The sequence below is a fragment of the Heterocephalus glaber genome, unplaced genomic scaffold (assembly GCF_053883595.1).
Source record: "Heterocephalus glaber isolate CG9 unplaced genomic scaffold, H.glaber_assembly_v1.0 deba00001795, whole genome shotgun sequence".
In the NCBI taxonomy this organism is placed as follows: domain Eukaryota; kingdom Metazoa; phylum Chordata; class Mammalia; order Rodentia; family Bathyergidae; genus Heterocephalus; species Heterocephalus glaber.
The window spans coordinates 1,693,737-1,715,845 of NW_028258476.1; the positions used below are offsets into that span (position 1 = coordinate 1,693,737).

The following is a 22,109-nucleotide window of genomic DNA, read 5'->3' on the forward strand; positions in this document are numbered from 1 at the left end:
AAAAGACTGCCTGGAAGAGTGAGATACTAATCCCAGTTGGTAGAGAGGCAGACAAGGACAGAAGCAGGGGAAGCACAGCCTTCAGTGTGGGAAAGCCTGTGTGAAGGCTTAAAAGAGGACAAGATGCAGACAGTTATAGGAAATGGGATTTTCCAGTTGGAAAGAAGACTGAGCCAGCAAGTCCCTGGAGAAACCCTGAAAGTGGTTCATAGTAAAGACTTCTAGGAAGTTCAGGAACAAAATCAAAATGAGATTTTGTGTCGACTGCATCCCAGCAAGGTCTTGCATGTATACAAAGCACCGTGAGCCAGACTCTGCCCTCAGCCTTCCCTGCCTGGGGACCCATGCTGCTGAGCTAGTCCCCAGTGCTCACTTGGTTCTGTCTTCCATCCCTAGGACCCTGAAGTTCAGAAACATGCCACCCAGATCCTCAGAAACATGCTGAGACAGGAGGAAAAAGAGCTACAGGTGAGGTCACTGCTGAAGATAGCCTGCCCACCGCCTTAGTGAAGCAATACTAGCACAATCTGCCAATGTATACAACCCAGTTTGCAATCCATAGCCTCTCACTATAAAACCTTAAAAATAAAACTTCAGGATTACTGAAGAGTTGTCATTTGAATTTGTTAAAGCAGGGCTGTATACAGTGGTGCATTCCTGTAATCCTAGCACTCAGAAGGCTGAGCCAGGAGGATTGTTGCAAGCCAGCCTGGGCTACTAGTGAGTTCAGGGCCAGCCTGTACTACACAGCAAGGCCCTGTCTCAATCCACCCCCACCAAAAAAAGAATTTGTTAAAGCAGAGTTTTACCAATAGAGTGCATAGGATAATTGAATTCCATAGGTAATAGATTAGGCTAGTGAATAGGTGATGAATCGGGTCCACAGAATTGAGGAACATTACAACTGAGGAACATTGGAGAGGTTGAGATTGATCGGAGAGGTTTCCAAAGAAGGGTAAGATGCATGGCGGGTGGGGGTGGGTAGCAAGTCCTGGCCAAACTGATAGGGTCAGGCACAGGCACTGCTGGTGGACGCGGTGAAGAACGATTTTGGGGCCAGTGAAGTGATCTGCACAGAGGACAGTCAGAAGATTGATGTGGCTAGAGCGGAATAACCAGAGTCCCAGCAAAGCAAGGCTTCCGGCAGTCTCCTCACCCCATCTTCTCAGCTCCACACGTTTCTTTTTCAGGGCTTATTGTATGTATTGCCCTTGACGTGTTTAAAGTCTAATGGGGGGAATTCAGATTACAGAAGGAGCGAGAACGGGAAGAACAAAGAATTGGCTATAAGAGAGCAGTTAATTTAGTGATGGAGCATGCGGGAAAAGGCTTCACAGAGGAGAGCATTCCAGTGGACCTTGAAGAGTGGGGCTTCAGCATTCAAAAGAGACGAGGGAAGAATGCTAGTGAGTGTGCAGCTTAGGTTCAATACATTCATTTACTTAACAGGCACAAAGTCTTGCTGTGTACTAGGGACTGCGTGTGTTAGGGGCAAAAATTAGAAAGATAGATGAGAGGTGAACCTTTGAGGAGTTAGCGATCCCATGAAACATGGATGGATGAGTGGAATGTGCTGCATTATAAGTGATGATACTTATGTATATATATCAACACAGAGTAATGACACTGGTACAGGTGCACAGGTAGACCTACAGGGCCATGGGATAGCATCCAAGGTCCAGGGCTTAACACCCACATCTGTGGTCAGTTGATTTTCAACAAAGACACCAAGACAATCCAATGGAGAAGAAATTCCCTTTCAAAAAATGGTACAGGGACAACTGGATATATACATGCAAAGAATTGCACTTACCTCACGCAGTTAACAAAAATGAACTCACTAGACGTAGTGGTGCATGCCTGTAATCCCAACAATCAGGAGGCTGAGCCAGGAGGATTGCTGTGAGTTCAAGGCCAACCTGAATTACAGAGTGAGACCCTGTCTCAACAAAACAAAACAAAACATCAACAAAAATTAACTCAAAATGGGTCAGAGTTAAATGTAAGAGCCAAAACTTTTTGAAAACTAAAGCTCTTAGAAGAAAATATGTATAATTTAAAAAAGAAAGAAAGAAAATATGTCTAATTCTTCGTGACCCTGGATTAGGCAGTGGTTTCTTCAGTGTGACACCAAAAGCACAAACAGGGCTGTGAGCCTCTGACAGAGCACTTGCCTAGCATGTGTGAGGCCGGGGTCCACTCCCCAGCACCGCAGGAAAGCAAGCAAAAGGTCCAAGAACCTGAACAAGATAATTGGGTTTCATCAGAATTAAAAACTTGACCAGGGATCTGGCTCAGTGGTTCTGGTGCCTGCCTTGCAAGCTCAAGGTTCTGAGTTCAATCCCTGGTACCAAAAAAATTAAAGACTTGTCAGACACAGTGGCACAAGCCTGTAGTTCTAGGCTGTTTGGGAATGAGGTAGGAGGGTCACAAGTTTGAGCTCAACTTAGATAACTTAGTGAGACCCTATGTCCTAGAGCTGTACCCTGGGTGTGGTCCTCACTACCACAAAAAGAAAGGAAGATAGGGAGAAGGGAAGGAGGGAAAAGGGAAAGAAAAAGAGCTAATGGCTAATACGCATGTGAAAAGATGCTTGACATTGTTAGTCATGAGGAGCTTCTAATGGAAAGGACAGTGGATACCACTTTGTAACCAAAGTAATGGAGAATATCAAGTGTTGGTAAGGCTGGAGACAAAGCTGAGAGAGATTATTTGTTTATATTTTGCTTCCATATGCACTGTCCTGATCTACTTTCACCATTGAAGGGGAATATAAAATAGTGCAACTATGCTGGAGATAAGCAGCTCTTCAAAATGCTTTGGGTTTCTTTCTTTCTTTCTTTTTTTTTTTTCTTTGGTTTTGGTTTTGGTTTTTTGAGACAGGGTCTCACTATGCAGTCCAAGCTGGCCTCAAACTCACAGTGATCTTCCTGCCTCAGCCTCCCGAGTGCTGGGTTATAGTTGTGCACCACCATACCTGACCAGTTCTTCAGAATGTTAAACCAAGATAGTGATGACCCAGCAATTCCACTCCTGGATGAATACCTGGAGGAATTAAGAACATATGTTCCCATAAAGCTTGTACGTGAACATTCAGAATAGCTTTATTTATTTATTTATTTTTTTGGTACCGGGGATTGAACTCGGGTCCTTGTGCTTGCACAGCAGGCGGTGAAACCACTGAGCTAAATTCTCGGCCCCAGAATAGCTTTATTTTTATTAGCCAAAAAAGTAGAAACAACCCAGATGCCCATCAGGTAATGAATAGACAAATATAAGCGAAGTGCCATAGATCCACACAGTAGGGTAGTATTCAACCATAAGAAGGGTGAGACACTGGTATGTGTGCTGTAGCCTAGCATACCCTGCAAACATGCTGACCCAGAGACCCCAGACAGAAGTCCACGGACTGTGGCTCCTTTGCACAGGACGTCCAGGCACATCCAGAGACGGGAGGTGGAAGAAGGGGCGGGGGCAGTGACTGCTCACAGGTGCTGGCTTCCTTGTTGGGTGTTGGGAGCGTTCTGAACTGGACGGTGGGGATGGTTGCACAATTGTGTGAGGATGTCAGAAGTCACTGAATTATATGCTTTTAAATTGTGAGGCTTATGTGACATGAATTATACCTCAGTGACATTTTTTAAAAATTTTAATGCCATGATAGCTGAAATGAGGGAATAATTACTTGTGCAGTTATCAGAAGGCTTCATGAGGCGATGCTTGAGCTGCGTTCAGGATTAGAACATTGAGAATGGCAGTGGCTACAGTTGTTGAAAAGCGATTTGGGCCATAAATATCATGAGGGCTTGGACTTTGCCCTAAAGGCAATGGCAATTGATCAAAGGATTTTGAGTAGGGAGTGATTTCAAATCAGTGTTCTTTGGAGGAGTATGCTAAGTGGGCTGGTACTGTGGAGACCTAGGAGGCTGTTACACAGATGAGGATAGATTTAACAACAGGTTTAACAACACCAGCAAGAGTCAGAACAAAAGGGAAGGAACAACAGTGGGAGACATTTTAGAGGTCAGGTCTCGAACTACTGGCCAGAGAGGGAGAAGAAAGAATTGGGCCGGGGATTTAGCTCAGTGGTTCTGGTGCCTGCCTCACAAGAGCAAGGTCCCGAGTTCAATTCCCGGCACCGAAAAAAAAAAAAAAAAAAGAATAAAAAAGATGGCACTCGGGCCGGGGATTTAGCTCAGTGGTCTCACTGCCTGCTGCGCAAGCGCAAGGACTCAAGTTCGATCCCTGGTACCAAAAAATAAAAAAAAAGATGGCCCACGTTTGGATGCCTGAGTAGGTGGTGCCGTTGATGGAGCAAGTAGTGGAAGGGAGCAGAGTTCAGGGGAAAGAAATGAAGGTCAGCTTTAGGTATGCTGAGTTTGAAGGTATCAGATGAAGCTTCTCCACACATATGGCAGGGACAGGGCTGAAGCTGAGGAGAAAAGGCTGATTCAAGTAAAGTATCCTCAGTATACAGATCATTGTTGGAACTGGGGTCTGGATGAGATCTTCCAGGGCATCACTGCAGAGTGGAGAAAGCTGAGGGTGGATTTGGGGAGAGTTAAATGTGCCTCCACGGCGTGCTTTCCTGTCATCCCTGTCCCTTGAAAGAGTAGCTATTTATCCAAAAATTCATTTGGAACCACAAGAGACCTAAAATAGCAAAAGCAATCCTAGGCAACAGAGACATGGCAGGGGGTATCACCATCCCCGACTTATACTATACTGCGAAGCTACTGTGTTAAAAACAGCATGGTACTGGCAAAGAAACAGATCCGAGGATCAGTGGAAGAGATTAGAAGATAAAGAAACAACTCCAGACATGCTCAGCCACCTCATCTTTGACAAAGGAGCCAACCACCCTCACTGGAGGAAAGATAGTCTCTTTTTTTTTTTTTGGTACTGGGGATCGAACTCAGGTCCTTGCGCTTGCACAGCAGGCGGCAAAACCACTGAGCTAAATCCCTGGCCAAGATAGCCTCTTTAATAAATGTTGTAGGAAAAACTGGATTTCAACTTGCCAAAGATTAAAACTAAACCCATATGTATCACCATGCACTAAACTAAGATTGAAGGGGATTAAAGATCTAAATATTAAAACAGAAACACTAAACTTACTGGAAGGTAAGTTAGGTAGAACTCTTGAAGATATTGGCATAGGAAAAGATTTTTTTTTTTTAGGAAAAGATTTTATGAACAAATCTTCAGTAGCATGGGAACAAGCACAAAGAATCAGCAACTGGGATCTCATCTTATTAAAAAGCTTCTGCACTGCAAGAGAAACCACCAACAGAGCTAAGAGACAACCGACAATGTGGGAAAAAATTTTTAGCAGCTGTACCTCAGACAAAGGACTACTATCTAGAATATGTAAAGAACTGAAAAAAATCAGACCCCACCCACCCAATTTAAAGAGCCAATTCAAAAATGGGCATCTGAAATGAACAGACATTTCTCAGACAAAGAAGGAAAAGCAGCAAATAAATATATGAAAGAATGTTCAACATCACTCATCATTCGAGAGATGCAGATGAAAACAACCCTGAGATTCCACCTCACCCCAGAAAGAATGGCTGCTATCAAGAAATCAACCAATAACAAATGCTGGCGGGGGTGTGGGGAGAAAGGAACCCTTCTCCATTGTTGGTGGGAGTGCAGACTGGTGCAACCACTGTGGAAATCAGTATGGAGATACCGCAAAGAACTAGGACTACAGGTCCCATTTGACCCAGCTATTCCCCTGCTGGGAATCTTCCCCAAAGAATTAAAAGAATCATACCACAGCGATATATGTGGACCCATGTTTATAGCAGCACATTTTATAATAGCTAAAGCTTAGAAACAGCCCAAGTGCCCATCAACTGTAAACCAGATAAAGATGTGGGGTTTTTTTATAAAATGGAGTACTACTCAGCCATAAAGAATGAGAAACTAGAGACATTTATCGCTAAGTGGATGCAAATTGAGGTCATACTCTTAAGTGAAATAAATAGGACACCCATGTGTAAATACCGAATAGTTTCTCTAGTGTGAGAAACTGAAAGTGTAAATAAGGATTAAAATGATTAAAACGAATAATTAATAATGTGAAATAGGAAGAAAAGGTCCAGAGGGGTGGGGAAAGGGGGAAAGGAAACATTATGAGAAAAGGAAAAAATGGAAACAAAGTCTTTGTAGATAGGAAGGGATGGAATGGTTGAAGGGAGGGCAGGGGAAGGGGAAAAATAAGAACCAAGATGGATTATGTAAAGGTGCAAATTTCCAAGGATGAATTTCATTATATTGTATACCTTAAATGTACCAATAAAGTTAATTTTAAAAATTAATAAGAGTGGGCCAGGTATTTAGCTCAGTGGTTTTGTCGCCTGCTGCGCAGGCACAAGGACCCAAGTTCAATCCCCAGTGCCAAATAAAATCAATAAGAATTTTAAATTATTAAAAAAAAAGAAAAAGAGTAGCTGTTTGAGGTAATGGGGGAAACGCTAGGTTGTGTTTGTTGAGGACTGACCAGAAGCCAGAGAATAGGGACTCTGAATGCTGGCTACCATTCTGAAACATTTGCCTGGGAAGGAAAGAGGAAAAAAAATGGGGCAATGGCTTGAGAAATAATTTGGGCCGCTAGAAAGGACTTTATTGTGGTGTATTTATTTTAAGTCAGGAAACCTGAACATATTTGTAGGATGAAGGAAAGGAGTCGTTGGTAAAAGGAAACTGACTATATATGAAGTGTCTAGAAAGTGCCCAAAGCAGTTGGAGGGATTGACTTTCGATGTTCTCTCTTCTAAGGCAGGAGGGAAAGTGGCCGCAGATGTTTGGAAGCTAGGTCTGAGGGAAGGGTTGGGGCTTGATAAGCATAGAAAGAAAGAAACATTAAATATAAGGATTGCTGAACATAGTGGCACACGCCTCCAATCCCAGCATTGGAGAGACTGTGGCAGGAGGATCACTGCAAGTTCAAAGCTGCTCTGAAGAAGTTTTTTTTTTTCTTTTTTGGTACCGGGGATTGAACTTGGGACCTTGCGCTTGTGAGGCAGGCGGCGGAACCACTGAGCTAGATCCCTGGTGAGGCCCATCTGAAGTACATACCAATACCCTGTCTCAAAAAAACAAAAAATAAAATAAAATAAATGTGAGGAATTTTTATTTAACCAACAAGCTTTATCAGCTGTCTCCCTTTATAGTGCAGTATGAGTAGCTGCTGTGCATTGTGCTGTAACCATGCCCCAGACACTCTGCAAGCACTTTAGGTTATCTCATTCAGATCTTACAGCCATCCTGTGAAGCAGGCACTTGTGTCTCCATTTTATCGGTGAGGATGTGTTCAAGCTTGCTCACATCTGCACAGCTAGTAAGTGGAGGAGCCAGAATTCAAAGCCAGGTCTACTCAGGCCCTCTGCTCCACTCTGCTAAATGCTATACGCAGTGGTAGTTGGGGGTTAGGATGGTTCAGCTCTCCAGGAGCAGCAGGGATGGTGGCTGCTCTCGTTGGCCCCTTCCTCTCCTTGCCTAGGGTTCTCATTGTGTGCAAGTTTCCTCTTTAGCACTCTTTTGTGGACTGATCTGGACAATCACTTCAATTTTTCACACTTGAGTGGAAAGATCTCCCTTAAGATGAGGGACTTGAACCAGGCCTTGAAGAATGGATGAGATTAGGGCAGGCCCTTGTATTTTATCTTCTTTCTTCTGCTGCCTCATGTATTCTCTTCCTCATTGCTTACCCTTTTTATGATCGTAAGTGATGATGCCTCCACTAGAAGACAAGCAGCCTCTTCCCTCTCCTCCTTGTTGTGGGATAACTGCCTGTTTTCCCCACTGGTCAGTTGGCTGTTCTCTACTAACCACCCCTCTGCATTCTCCCTCCTCCTCCTCCCCGCCTCCCCAGCGTATCTGTGAGGTGTATAGCCGGAACCCCGCCAGCCTGCTGGAAGAGCAGATCGAAGGTGCCCGGCGGCGAGTCACTCAGTTACAGCTGAAGATCCAGCAGGAGACAGGTGGCTTAGTGGTGAGTGATTGCAGGCATAGATCTAGGAAGGGCACCATGCAGTGGTCTCGGCTAGAATGAGGGAGAAGGCCACGGCAGAAGGCTGCCCAAGTCATGGCAGCACCTGAAGCCTGAGGTTGTGTGTAGTACTCTACAAAGAAACAAAGGTCAGTAGTTTTTTACTGAGCATCAAAGAGGCTGAGCGCTGTCGCACACGTGGGATACCACATAAAGGAAAAGCTTATTTCTTGCCCTCAGAACTCATGGTTGCCTTGGAAAGAAGGAAACAGGAAATCAGACTGCCAGCTTTCCCCCCCTAATGAGCCTTCCCTTCTGCATCGTTTGCTCATGGCTGATGTATATTCCTACTCTGGCTTTACTCCAGACTCATCTGGCTTTCCCACCACCTGTCCTTCAAGTAACAGATCTCCTCAAAGAAATCCAAGGATATTTTAAAGTCAGCTGAGCAGGTTCTACAAACTAGTGTTGAAAATTCTAGAAAGGGGATTGTTCTCTATGTGTTCTCAACAGGGACTTTACTATTAGTTTCTGTATTTTTTTTTTTTTCGGAGACAGGGTGTTGCTGTGTAGCCCAGGCTGGCCTGAACTTCCAGCAATCCTCCTGCCTCAGTTTCCCAAGTGCTAGATACTAGCTAGCACTCCTAGTGCAGGTATGCACCACCACACCTGGCTTACTATTAGTTTCTTATCTCCATCCAACCTCAGTAACTCTCCAGAAACTTTAAAATCTCGAAGAACAATAGTTGCCAAAATAAGTAGAAATTATTTAAGGCTTATCTAGTTGAGATTTAAGGGGTTTTTGTTTGTTTATTTGTTTGTACCAGGGTTCAAACTCCGGTCCTTGGGGTTGTGCAGCAGGCAGCAAAACCACTGAGCTAAATCCCCGGCCCTTAAGGCTTTTTTAAGACTACAGTATCCAGATCAGAAAGTCTGGGAAAGAGACAAAGTGTTGGTTTTTCTGAAGGATTTCTCATGTTATATAGTGAACCAGTCTCAGGTTCCAAATCCTAGCTCTAGTTACCATTAGCCTTTTGGACAAATTACTTAATCCCTGGGAGGCTGCATTTCTTTATTTGTACAATGGAGGTTACAGTAGTATCCACCTAGCTGGGCATGGTGGTGTGTGCCTGTAATACTAGCACTCTGGGAGGCTGAAGCACGAAGATTCCAAGTTTGAGCCCAGCCTGAGCAACATAGCAACTTAGGGAGAGCCTGTCTAATGGGGGCAGGAGGGTGTGTGGCCAGGGATGTAGCTCAGTGCAGAGGCCTTGGTTCAGTCCCCCGTACCACACATGCGCGCGCGCGCATGCACACACACACACGCACGCACGCACGCACTGGTGTTCACCTAACAGGGTACCGTCAGAACTAAACCATGCCCCAGCACAGGGGCCAGTGTGTGTTCACTGCTGCTACCATTGCTGGGCTCCATGTGCTCATGAGGTCGTGAATCTGAGGCATGGAGCTTGGAGTCTGGAGATGAGCTCCAGGCCTGACATTAACGTTGTCCATCTGTGTGGCTTGGACAAGTTACTGAGGATCTGAGCTTCCAGTCATTTCCAACATGGAAGTGATCTGCCTCACTCAGAGTTGCTGAAAAATCAAATGCAGTCCAGAAAAGCACTTTGTTAACAGTTAAGTACTGTCAGCATCACATCCTCTGCACTGCCTGGGGCTGTCAGTCCTCCCCAGTGAACTCAGAAGTAAACCTTCTCCTCCCTCAGCTTTTTGTACTCCTTTTTTTTTTTTTGGTACCAGGGATCAATCTCGGGTCCTTGAGCTTGCAAGGCAGGCAGTGGAGCCACTGAGCTAAATCCCCGGCCCACTTTTTATACTCCTTGATAGTTAAGTTCTTTCAGGTATCCAACCCAAGGGAGACAGGTCCAGGGTAACAGTGGAGTGAGAAGTTTGCATTTCACTGAGGGTAAGGCTCTTTCCCACCATTAGGGGTCGCCATCTCTCAAACTGTACTTGAAGAGATCTCTTCTATCTGGGCGTTCCTGAGGCAGTGAAGGAAGCAGAAGTGACCACTGTACAGGCAGATACCCTCTGGAGGAGGGAGACACAGGGGAGAGGCTCACAGAATCTGCCTGCCCTCGGAGCTTTTCTCTTTTTTTTTTTTGGGTACCTGGGATTGAACTCTGGACCTTGCGCTTGCAAGGCAGGCGCCGGAACCACTGAGCTAAATCCCCAGCCCAAAAGGGTTATTGTCTTTTTTTTTTTTGAAATTTTAAGTCTACTTTCGATGTTGGTACTTTTGTTTTTTTGGCACTGGGGATCAAACTCGGGTCCTTGCGCTTGCACAGCAGGGGGCGAAACCACTGAGCTAAATCCCCGGCCTGGGGCTTTTCTCTTTCAGGACATACTTCCCCTCTATGGTGATGCCAGCCAGAAACCATCAGAAGGTGAGTACCCCCCATCATCCCTCTTTTTTCTGGCATATAGCACAGACTCCTTATCTCTTGTCCTCACCCCATGGGGCAGATTCTGGGAAAGAAAATACATAATATCTGCCCTCTTGGAAATAGAGTCACGGGAAGAGGCAACTGAGCATAGTGGAGATGAGCATCTGATCAGGAGCACTGGATGGCTAAGGACCAGGCAGGTCCTGGGATGGCTGTGGTCCTGACAGCAGCTCACCTGAGAGCACCTGGGCCAGCGACTCGGCAGATACTCCTTGTGAAAAGAGATCAGTGGCCAGAAGAGGGCTGGGAGTGAGTTCAGGGGGCAGACCAGTTTGAGACAGGCTGCAGTCTTCCTTCAGGGGGTGATGTGTCCGGTGCACAGGGGCAGAGGTAGGTGAGAGTGCAAGGGAGTTGGACCCAGAGAAGCTCGGGGCCACGAAATGAGAGCCAGAGGAAAACCAGCAAAAGAAAAGACGGTGGCAGCACCCCATTTTGCCCTGGACACAGGTGCCCGGAATAAGGGTTCTTTCCCCCAGCCCGAGCTCCTTCCCTACCTTCTAAACTTCTTTTCAGGCCGCCTCTCTCTGGATTCCCAGGAGGCAGACAGTGGCTTGGACTCCGGAACAGAACGCCTTCCCTCACTCAGTGAGGTGAGTGTCTGGAGGGGTGAGGCCTGTTCAGAACTGTCCCCTGGGCCCCTCCGTGGACACCTGGGCACCCTGGCTGTGGCCTGTCCCCTGTGTGCCTCTTCCTGAGCTCCACTGCAAGGATTTTAGTCACTGTGCTCTGGGCTCCAAAAGAAGGGTTTCGGATAATGCCCTGTATGCCATCTCCTCAAGTCTGGCTCTGTTCCATCACAGCCAACTCCTGGATGGCAAGTAGGGGGGAGAGGGAAGCCAACTGTGTCATTATGATGGCAGGCCTTAGCGAGTAAGGGGGTGCAGCACAGATCAGCAGTCCTACAACCAAACACAGAGTGAACCCACAAGCGATGGCCTTACTTTGCTGTCGATCTGTTTCTACTTGAACGGCTTATCTTTTCTAGAGTGGTCAGAGAATTTTAGGTTTTGACCCCAAAGGTCAAAGGTGTTCTCAGTTTGCATGTATAAGCTGTAAATATGAACTTACGGTCTAAGTGGAAGGGCTGATGATGGTAATAGTAAAATACGCACTTAGCCAGATAATCAAATAGGTGAATAAGTAGTTGAAAATATATGAAAAGCCTAATTATATATTTGGAATTTTATTTCCTCACTGCTTCTGTCTGTCGGTGGGAAGATGATCAGTGTGTGGGAAAGTGAAGAAGGAGAGAGAGTGGTGCAGGGTGGGGAGAGTGTCCTTAAGTAATCTCTGCCGGACATTGGACATTCTGTAGGAAGTGAAGTAGCTGGCAATGGGGAGAATGGGCTGTGGGGTGGAGCTGCCTGACTGAATCCATTCTGAGCTCTCTGACCTTCAGCAGTCCTCACACCTTCCCAAGTCTTAGTGGCTGTGTAGAAAAGTGAGATAAATGATACAATCTATCTCAGAGAGCCAGTGGAGGCATTAAATGAGACACTGTAATCCAGGGTGCGGTATTATGCACATGTGGACCTCATCTGCACCTTAGCTGAACCCCAAGAGTCTCCTGGACCAGGTTCCTTCTCACAGAGTTCTCTGTTCCTCTAGTCATGGGTGAATCGGAACTCAGTACTGTCAGACCCTGGACTGGACAGTCCTCGAACCTCCCCTGTGATCATGGCCAGGGTGGCCCAGCACCATAGGCGGCAGGGCTCAGACATCCCAATCCCCCTGTCCAGTGAACAGGTGAGTGACCGGAGCTGTCCTGCAGCTTTCCTTTCCCTGTTCAGAACTGCAGTTTGGGGGCATTGTTACTGCACTACATGGTCTTGAATAGTCAGACTAAACCCTGCTCTGGCCACTCACAATTTGAGAAAGTCACTTAGAGAACAAACAGTGAAGAAAGACTGTGGTAGAAATAGGAAAGCGAGGCAGTCTCAGTTCCTGTGTGAAGAGTCAGTGGATGCATCTGTAAGGATGTGGCAGCTAAGGAGCAGATAGCTGGTCTTCCTTTTAATGAGTGGATAGAATAGATTTTTTTTCTTTTTTCTTTTTTTTTTGCGATATCGGGGATTGAACTCGGGACCTTGCACTTGCAAGGCAGGTGCGGCGCCACTGAGCTACATCCCCAGCCCAGAATACTGATTTTCAATGTTCTCCTGCTTTAGCAAGAATCTTTTTCTCAAATCTTACTATTTGTAACTCTACTGTAGAAAACATAAAAATTTAGCATTCCTGGGATCTTCCTGATGAGCCTCCCCTGCCCTCAGGGCCACTGCATGGAGCCCTAGGTTCTGCAGGGTCGGATTTGAAAGCCCCACAGTCAAAGGCAGAGCTGGGTCTAGGGGAGTTTTCAGGAAGATAGATTTGGGCTCAGTATAAAAACTTACAAAGAATCTGGGCTGCCTGGCAGTGGAATGCCCGGCTTGGCAGCCAGGAAATGCCTGTCCTGGTGCAGACAGAAGCCACTACACCTGTTACAGACACTGGGAAACAGTCTTCTAGTTCTGTCAAATGACATTTTTTAAATTACCACCATGATGCATTCTAATCACATTCCAACTGTGTAATGTTACTTAATATTTTTCTTCATCACTTCTCGGCCTTTTGGCTAAGATCAAGTGTAGTATATTTTTCTTCAAGCTTACCTTTTAATTTAAAGGTACTCTATTAAATTAAAGCCAGTATTATCTTGCTATAAATGCAAGATAAATGTAAAGCTAAATATACACTTAGAAGCAATTTTATGTAGTGCTAACTAGAAAGCCTCTACTTATATTTAAAAAAGGAGTTGTCTCCTTCCTGAGGTGTCTCTGAATAAACACATGAGAATGTAACCGTGTGGCCTCTGAGAGACTGATGGGTTGAGGATAGATGTTGGATGGAAGCTTCTCGTTATATTCACCCTTTTGTATCCTTCCAATTCTAGACTATGTTAATGCATCACCTACTTTAAAAATAGATTAAATTGGGCCGGGGATTTAGCTCAGTGGTTTCAATGCCTGCTACGCAAGCTCAAGGACCTGAGTTCGATCCCTGGTACCAAAAATAAATAAAATAAAAAAAAAAATAAAAATAGATTAAATTTGAAACAAGCTGGAAAATAAACTCTAGTTGGACTCAATCTTTTGCTTGTCATCAACTTTAGTTAAGCCCAAGGCCAATTCTGCCTTTGTGAAAGGTAGTAAAGATAGGCTAGCAGCAGGCTAAAATCTTCTCTGGGTTAATCAAAAGGATTAATGAATTGAAGAGACACTGACTATCTTACAATATGATTCAGTGCTGTATGATACCTCATCCAGGTACCACCTAAAATTACTTTGAGCCTCGCCTAAATTATGAGTTCCACCAGTGGTGCACTTCCTATGCTGGAAGACATTGTTATAAGAAAATATACAGGTGGTTTTTGCAAATTGTGAGTTGCCACCTTTTGGTGAATCATGAAATCAATACTGGAGGTCAAGAACAGTGTTTATTTTAATGAAGTGGCGTCTAATACCTTGGAAAAGAAAATGTTTGTACACTGGGTATAATAAAAGTAAGTGCAGTTGAGAAAGTCCTTGTCTACACCTATTTTGTCTTCCACAGATTGTTTCTGTTTCAGTATTTAGATCTTTGATCTATTTTGATCTTAGTTTAGTGCATGGTGAGAGATATGGGTCTAGGTTCAGAATTCCGCATATGGAGAGCCAGATTTCCCAGCACCAGTTGTTAAAGAGGCTGTCTTTCCTCCAGTGAAAGATTTTTGGCCCCCTTGTCAAAGATTAGGTAGCTGGGCTTGCCTGGAGTTGTTTCTACATCCCTCTGTTCTGTTCCATTAACACACAAGGGGTTGTTTGTTTGTTTGCCAATACCATGTTTTTTAAATCACTGTAGCTTTGTAGTGTGACTTTGAAGTCCAGGATTGTGGTGCCTCCTACCTTGCTCTTGTTGCCTAGTATTGCTTTTGCTATCTTAGGTTTCTTCTAGTTCCATATGAATTTTAGAGGTGTTTTCTCTGGTTCTGGAGGAATGCTAGTGGTATTTTGATTGGGATTGCATTAAAACTATGTAGCCTAAGCTGACTTTGAACTCACGGCAATCCTCCTGCCTCAGCCTCCCGAGTGCTGGGATTACAAGCATGCATGCCCACCTTTATGTTTGATTTTTTTTTTTGGTACCGGGGATCGAACTTGGGTCCTTGAGCTTGCGAGGCAGGCAGCAGAACCACTGAGCTAAATCCCGGCCCCTATGTTTGATTTTTAAGTAAAGTGGATAGTCTACTTTTGTAATCAGAAAAAAAAATATGTATTTGTGAAGACTTTAAAAATCATCCCCCTATACAAGGAAATACCTAGGGGTTTTGGGGGGTTTTTTTGGTTTTTTGGGTGCTTTTCACTAGAAAACAAGCTAGAGCCAGAAGTACTCATTCAGCAACTCCTGGGGATCCTGGACCCCAAGGGTTCAGGGCCTGGGTATGTCTGAGAAGCCTGAGGACAGCACACCAGCCCTGGCTGCAGCTCAGAGCACAGCAGTTGCTGTCCCTGTGCCTCCCTTTTCTCCATTATAACTGAGTGTGAGACTCTCATCTCTGCCATATTTTCTGGGTCTTCCATGTTGTGTGATACAGTCATTCAGGCTGTGAGTTCCTAACTATCCAGGAGAACAGAAAGGAGTGAGGAGCATCAGAGAGGCGCTGTCAGGGAGAGCAGCACAAGAAAGCAGATGAGGAGGGCAGCACAGACCTCCATGAAGGCAGGTGTGAGTAAACTAGCTGAGCTCCAGACGCAGAGCCCTTGTTGTGGAGCCACTGGAAATGAGAGAGATTAAATCTAGGGGAAACATAGTTGGTAAAAAAGATTTGAATCTTTAAGAAAAACCTCAAGGAACTTATAGAAGAAATGGTCCCATGAAGTATCTGAAAAGTACATGAATTGTGAACTCTCTTTTAATACATTCACGACAGGGCTGTAATTTGCATGTCTCGTTGCCACACGACTTAAACCATCGGGGGTACATGTGTGACTGTCCCGTGCATGACTGCACCACCACCAGCTGTACAAGCTACCCACTGGGACAGTTGTGTATGTACCACTGGTGGTTCAAGCTGGCAGGTACGTGTTAAGTGATCAGTGGCATGTCAGTTAGAATTAAGTTTTTATTGCCAGGGATTTAGCTCAGTGGTGCCGCTGCCTGCCTCGCAAGTGCAAGGTCCTGAGTTCGATCCCCGGGACCGCAAAAAAAAAAAAAAAAAAGAATTAAGTTTTTATTTGTTTGTTTGTTTTGTTTTTGGTACCAGGGATTGAACTCAGGACCTTGTGGTTTCGAGACAGGTGGCAGCACCACTGAGCTAAACCCCCTGCCCTTAAGTTTTTATTAAAATTGACAGAAGGGGAAAAGTAAGGAAAGCCAGGCTAAGGAGTTTGGATTTTAACAGTTAATAGGGATCTACCATAGATTCTTGAGTAGACAATGGAAGTAATGCAAGTGGTGTTTGAGAAAGATCAGCCCTATTCCCTTTTGTTCAGGAAGAGACAGATCTGCTCCTAGACTCTCTGAGCCATTGGTACCTGCTAGGCACACAACTGAGCAGGGGCACCTCGGTAGGCACCAGATTTGGGAGGTGTGGTTTAGCCAAGCTCCATCCCAGCAGTCCGGGAGGCGCTGTAGGCTTTTATTTTGTTGGCTGACACTCCCTCCCCAGATCTTTTGCAAACAGGAAGAGAGCACTTTCTCCTACTTCCCATCTTGCTATGTCATGTGACCGGGCTGCTCTAGTCTGCTGTGCTTACCAGAAGCAGTTGGCGTTCTGCAAGTGGAATCCCTGCATCTGTGCTCTGAGTTGGAGGGTAGCAGTGAGGTGCCAGAATTTACCAGACCCCGTGGCTTTCTTTGTGAGTGTGATGCTGTTACTAAGCAGACCAGAACTACTCATCCTGAAGAGGTGGAATCCCTGTCCTCAGTAACCTTTCATCTCTACAGCTTGACTCTCTTCCCCAGGGTGTAGATCCAAGCCCAAAGCCTTTGATTATTGGCCCAGAGGAAGATTATGACCCGGGTTATTTCAACAACGAGGTAATCGTTTCCCAGTTTTCTCCTTTCATCACTCTCCTGTCATATACACCACTCTTGCCTAGAAGCAGCCTGACTGGCACAGCTGTGAGGGGAGTATGGGCAGCACCTGCGAGGAGGGGGCATGGGAGCAGAGCCAGAGCAGGCTGTGCTGCTGTCCCCTGCCTCAGTGCCCCGGTCACTCTCACCCTCTGCCTTCCAGAGCGATGTCATCTTCCAGGATCTTGAAAAACTGAAGTCCCGTCCAGCTCACCTGGCAGTTTTCCTACGTTACATCTTCTCTCAGGCAGACCCCAGTCCACTGGTAAGTCAGCAGCATCAGTCTTGTTTGAGAGCCGCTTGTTCTTAGCAGAGCGAATCTCTGGGCCCTGTCCCTGATCGCCAGATATCTGGCATCAGTCATATCCATGGGCATCGGCAAGCATCTAAGGACAGAGATGAAATAGAAAGCAGAGAGGGCCAGGGATTTAGCTCAGTGGTTCCGGTGACTGCCTCGCAAGCGCAAGGTCCCGAGTTAGATCCCTGGTACCAACAAAAAAAAAAAAAGAAAGCAGAGGAATGCTACCAGAAGTTAACTACATCAGTAGTTTAGGAAGTACGTGGACCCTCTAGTTATGGCTGGCCTGACATACAAGCAACTTGGGTTATGATCAGAATTTTAGTTTTAACTTAACGACCAAAGTCTTGAGTTTGCCAGATGTGGGCCACGTGTGCTTCCAGATGGCCTCAGGTACAGATTTAACCCTTAAAGAGTTCTAGAAGGAATGTTACAACAGCCTTTCCTGTGGGAGGGGGGATAGCTGAGAAATCCTGGGCCAGTGTCTCTGAGGACACTCAGATCTGCCTGTATACAGGAGAGAGACTTTAAAAACTGTATAGAGGATGGGCCAGGGATTTAGCTCAGTGGTTTCACTACCTGCTGCACAAGTGCAAGGACCCAAGTTCAATCCCTGGTACCAAAAAAAAAAAGTCTCTATAGAGGAGCCTGAGCCGTCAGTTGACCAACTTGAGTTACAACCAGCTCTTGGGAATGAATTGAGTTTGTAAGTCAAGGGTCCACTGAAGTGTCAAGATGCCAGGTATTGTGATGCATGCCTGTAATCCCAGCACTTGGGAGGCTGAGGCAGGAGAATCACCATGAGTTCAAGGTCAGCCAGGACTACATAGTGAGTTTAAGGCCAGCCTGAACTACACAGTGAGACCCTGTCTCAAAAAAAGTACTGGCAGTGGGCTGGGGATTTAGCTCAGTGGTGCCACCGCCTGCCTCACAAGCGCAAGGTCCTGAGTTCAATCCCTGGTACCAAAAAAAAAAGTAGCGGCAAGAGCTAGGCTAGGAACACTGTCATTCTTGATCAGTTTAGGAAGCCTTGTTGGGGAGAATAATCTGAGTTTTTTTAATAAGTAGTAAAGGTGGATACAGATGAGGGGGAGTTGAGAGAATGGCCCTTGCAAATAGCAGTAGTACTGCAAGAAAGCTGGCAGAAGGCTTTCCAATCTTCAGGTGATGGCAAGAAGCATGGGGTGTGGAGCCCACGGATCCCTGGGGTGGTACTCAGAGCCAGCAGCCTTGCAGTTTCTCTCCTGCTCAGCTGCTTAGAGGAAAGTGGATTGAGGAGAGTGTTGATGCTGTGTTCCCCATCAGCCTCTTGCCGGGGCATGGACAGCTGCCTTGTCTTTCTGGGGATGCGATGATTATGGAGGTCAGAATAAACATCCATTCGCTCAGTGTGGATTCACTGAACACCCACGTGTGGGTCCTGAGTCCTGGTGTCTCAGACGCATTTCTGAAAAAGACAGGGGACATCACGAAGAAAATTACAGTATGAGCCCTTCTAGAACAGTGTATAAACAGTACAAGACACAAGTATGGCAAGCATGAAGGGTGCAGTGTGGGGGAGCGATTGACCCTCAGGGCTGCAAGTGGGAAAGGGTGGCCATTACCTCACTGCGGGTTTCTGGAATGTTCTCACTGGGTTTCTTAGCCTCAGCACTGCTCTTTGGGACTTGACAGTACCTTGTTGTAGTATCCTGTCTTGTTCACTTTGAGATATTGAGCCACATGCCTGGACCCTGCCCATTAAATACCAGGAGCACCCACTTGCCAGAGCTGTAACAACTAAAAACCTCTCCAGACATTACCAGGCGTCTCTGGGGGTAAGTCACCCCTGGCTAGTACTGCTGCGCTAACCCAGTTCCTCTCTCCTCCTAGCTTTTTTACTTGTGTGTAGACGTTTATCAGCAGACAAACCCCAAGGATTCCCGGAGCTTGGGAAAGGACATCTGGAGTATTTTCCTAGAAAAAAATGCGGTAAGGCAGTTGTGGATTGGATTATAATTTTATTATACTATTTGGACCACTCGGACAGAGGAAAAACTAAGCAAAGCATTCAGGCCAAATGGAAACAAGTTTTTAAAGAGACGTCTAGGTTGAGAGATTGAGATTTCTGGATCCTGTTCCTGCCTCTCCTCGAAAAACTGACCACCTCTCTATATATCTTTTGTTCTACATAGAGAATACATACATTTCCTCTCCCCAGAATGCTTAGAGAAAGAGAGATTGCACTAAATTCTAGTTACTCCCCAGCCCTGGCTCCCTTGCCCTTCCCTGGATAAAGAAGCAGAGATGGTCTAATCAGTAGAGCAAGGCACACCTGGGTTTCGGAGGCTAACTCGCTCTCGCTGCCCAAAGGCAGGAATCGGGGAGCCTGTAGGTGTGGGACAGAGGAGCCTGCTGTCATCCGGACTTGGCTCCAGGATATGTGGGGCTGTACTTACTGGCAGAGGCTGCTACCTGCAGAGGTCAGTTCCATCCTGACTTTCTAATCCAATTGGCTAAACTCGTTCCAAAATGACTATTCTTCCAGCAGTAAGCTGCTTGGGCTAATAAGGTTAGAAAAACTGATCTTCAATATTTTTATATTCATTCCCATAAGTGGCTCTCAGTAAGGAGGTCACAGCTACCAGTGTGCTCTTTGGTTGTTGTGGAGCCACTCAGGTATCCAGGTGTCAGAAACTCATGCGGCAGAAGCCAGAACTCTGTGTCGATTATGAAGCTAGGCCATATAAGGGCAGTTTTCCCTTTGGAGTGATGAGGAGGAGCCTGTCAAATAGCCTAGCGAGCACTCACTTCCTCCTGCTGAATTACCTCCAGCCCACTTTTTGGAGCAACATGCCCTTCCCGTGCGCCCCAAGGTCTCCTGAGGATGGAGTCCCAGCTCGCCCTGCAGCCTCAGGCTCCTTTCCCAAACCTTGGCCTGCAGTTGAGGGGACAGTCAGAGAGAAGAGAGGAGGAGAGTGGATACAGGCGAAAAAGAAGCCTTGTCCTAGGTTCATCCACACAACACAAACGGAAAACAGACAAACAAAAGGAGAGCAGGTAGCCTTGTCAAGCCCGTGTGTCCCCTGGTGCACGGAACCTCACTGTCTCATTCTTGTGTTTTGCAGCCTCTCAGAGTGAAGGTCCCTGAGATGTTACAGGCTGAAATCGGTAAGTCGCTCAGCTCATCTGTCCTGAGCTGTCAGAGGCTGCAGAGGGCAGAGGAGATGTAACCTCTCTTCCTGGGCAGCTGTCCTCTAATGGGGAGAACAGTCCACAGTCCAGTTCTCCAAGTGCTTCACAGGAGTTTTATGGGGCAGGCACAAATGGGACAGACCCTACCCGAGGTCACTCTGCCTCTGCTTGCTGGAGCTCATCATGGGCAAGGCCTGGACCTGGATTTAGGACACCTGTGCCCTTTCTGGGCCTCAGTGGGCTCTGTACAAAGAGGAAGTGAACAAAAAAAGGGCTGAGTGGTGGTGCACACCTGTAATCCCAGCACTTGGGAGGCTGAGGCAGGAGGATCACTCTTGAGTTTGAGGTCAGCCTGCGCTACCTAGTGAGTTCAGGCCCAAACTGAACTATATAGCAAGACCCTGTATCAAAAAACCAAACAAATAAGAGGAAGTGGACTCAGTCAGGGATTCCCAAGCCAGGTCAATCATTAGAATCCCTAGGGAACTCTTAAAAGTACAGAGACCAGGGCCTTGCTCTGTTCCGCCTGCAAAGTCAGAATCTCTGGAGCATTTGGGGGGGGGGGGTTGTTTGTGTTTTGGTTTTGGTTTTGATTTGGGGAGGTTTGGTTTTTTGTTGTTTGTTTTCCTAGTTCACTAATGAACACTGACAGCAACTGGTCCAGAGGGAGGCCCAGCAGACTGGATGAATACATAGCTCTTTCTAATTCCAGAAGAATTGATGGGAGCCACCCCAAAGGGGATGGCAGCCTTCAAAGCAAGCAGCTTTTTAGAGGCTAGAAGTTGCAAGCTGTGTTTGGAAAGAGGCGATTTGTGGCACAGATGACAGGGAGGAGAGTGTATGGCCCAGAAACAGAGTGAGCAGCCGCTCACAGGGACTTATTCTCACTGGGTGGAGCCGGCACAGGCTCAGGACGGGAGGGGCCTCTCAGTTCCATGCAGTGTGAAACGCTTGTCTATTTAGTCCTGTGCTGGCCCTGGGTCAGTGGCAGGGAATGAGCCCCTGAGATGCACACTGATGGCAGAGGATAGCATTTGTCACATTCAACCAGGGGGCATTGATATTTCTCCTAACAGTGGAGAACACTCAGAAAATGTTTGCATCCTGACTTGGGCCTTGGACATCGGAAGTCTAGTCCTGAGTTCAGAAACAACCCGATTGGAGTCCAGGCCCCCATTTCCTTTAGGGTGATGGGGCAGAAAGCCCGCCTCTCCTCCCAGGATCACAGGGAGCTGAAACCCCTGAGATGCTCTGCAGAGGCAACCCCCGCCCCCCCTCACCCCTTTTTCTACCTCCCTGGGCTCCCTCTACAGACCTGCGCTTACGGAACAGCGAGGACGCCCGCAGCATTCTCTGTGAGGCTCAGGAGGCAGCCGTGCCGCAGATCCAGGAACAGATTCATGACTACAGGTTTGCCCCGCTCCCACCCCGTCCTCTTGGTGCCTCTCGTGTGTGTGTGTGTGTGTGTGTGTGTGTGTGTGTGTGTGTGTGTGTGTGTGTTTGTGTAGTGGTCATACATTGTCCTGCTATGTGTCATTGGTGTAGAACAAAGCGCACTCTAGGGCTGGGCAGCCTCTACGGTGAGAATGACCTGCTGGATCTGGATGGGGATCCCCAGCGGGAACGCCAAGTGGCTGAGAAGCAGCTGGCCGCCCTTGGAGATATCTTGTGAGTCTGAGTTCCACTCCCAACCCCTGAACATTGCTGGACAGGTAGACAGATCTTGCAGGTCTGTTTTCGGCCCCTTTCTTGCTTCCATCTCTAAGAGAAAGGGAGCCAAGCCCTGCTGCATTTCCCAGGCTAAGGGCCACTGTTGAAGGGGTTGCAGGGCCCCGAGCGCCTGACAGTCATTTGATGGTTATGACAAGCTGTGGCTCCCTTGGCACCGTGACCCTCCTGCTTCCCCTCTAGCCTTCTTGACCTTCCTCCCTCCCACCTCTGAGATTGTGTCTAAGGCTGAGAGAGACCTGTACTCCCAGGCTCCAGGGGATCAGGCTCCTTTTGGGAGGCAGCTAGCACTGGCTGAAGAGACGATCTAGACTAACCCTCCGGGGTGCTGGCAGAGCTGCCTTTGCTACAC

The 22,109-nt window shown here is 46.7% G+C and overlaps 1 protein-coding gene and 1 pseudogene across 15 annotated transcripts in view; both read left to right on the forward strand.

Moving 5' to 3' along the window:
- Positions 1 to 22,109, forward strand: part of Arhgef11 (Rho guanine nucleotide exchange factor 11) — a 118,085-nt gene that overhangs the window by 74,075 nt on the left and 21,901 nt on the right. For 13 of the 15 annotated variants that reach the window (XM_087203415.1, XM_087203413.1, XM_087203420.1 and 10 more), the window contains 11 exons: positions 397 to 468; positions 7,883 to 8,002; positions 10,362 to 10,407; positions 10,981 to 11,057; positions 12,076 to 12,213; positions 16,447 to 16,521; positions 16,721 to 16,822; positions 18,728 to 18,826; positions 19,963 to 20,005; positions 21,343 to 21,439; positions 21,575 to 21,697. In XM_087203415.1, coding sequence (XP_087059541.1) covers positions 397 to 468; positions 7,883 to 8,002; positions 10,362 to 10,407; positions 10,981 to 11,057; positions 12,076 to 12,213; positions 16,447 to 16,521; positions 16,721 to 16,822; positions 18,728 to 18,826; positions 19,963 to 20,005; positions 21,343 to 21,439; positions 21,575 to 21,697 — 992 coding nt within the window. The remainder of the gene's footprint in view (positions 1 to 396; positions 469 to 7,882; positions 8,003 to 10,361; positions 10,408 to 10,980; positions 11,058 to 12,075; positions 12,214 to 16,446; positions 16,522 to 16,720; positions 16,823 to 18,727; positions 18,827 to 19,962; positions 20,006 to 21,342; positions 21,440 to 21,574; positions 21,698 to 22,109) is intronic. The other 2 variants (XM_087203422.1, XM_087203417.1) reach the window with 1 other exon arrangement.
- On the forward strand, positions 13,059 to 13,191 carry LOC147820817 (U2 spliceosomal RNA; annotated as a pseudogene).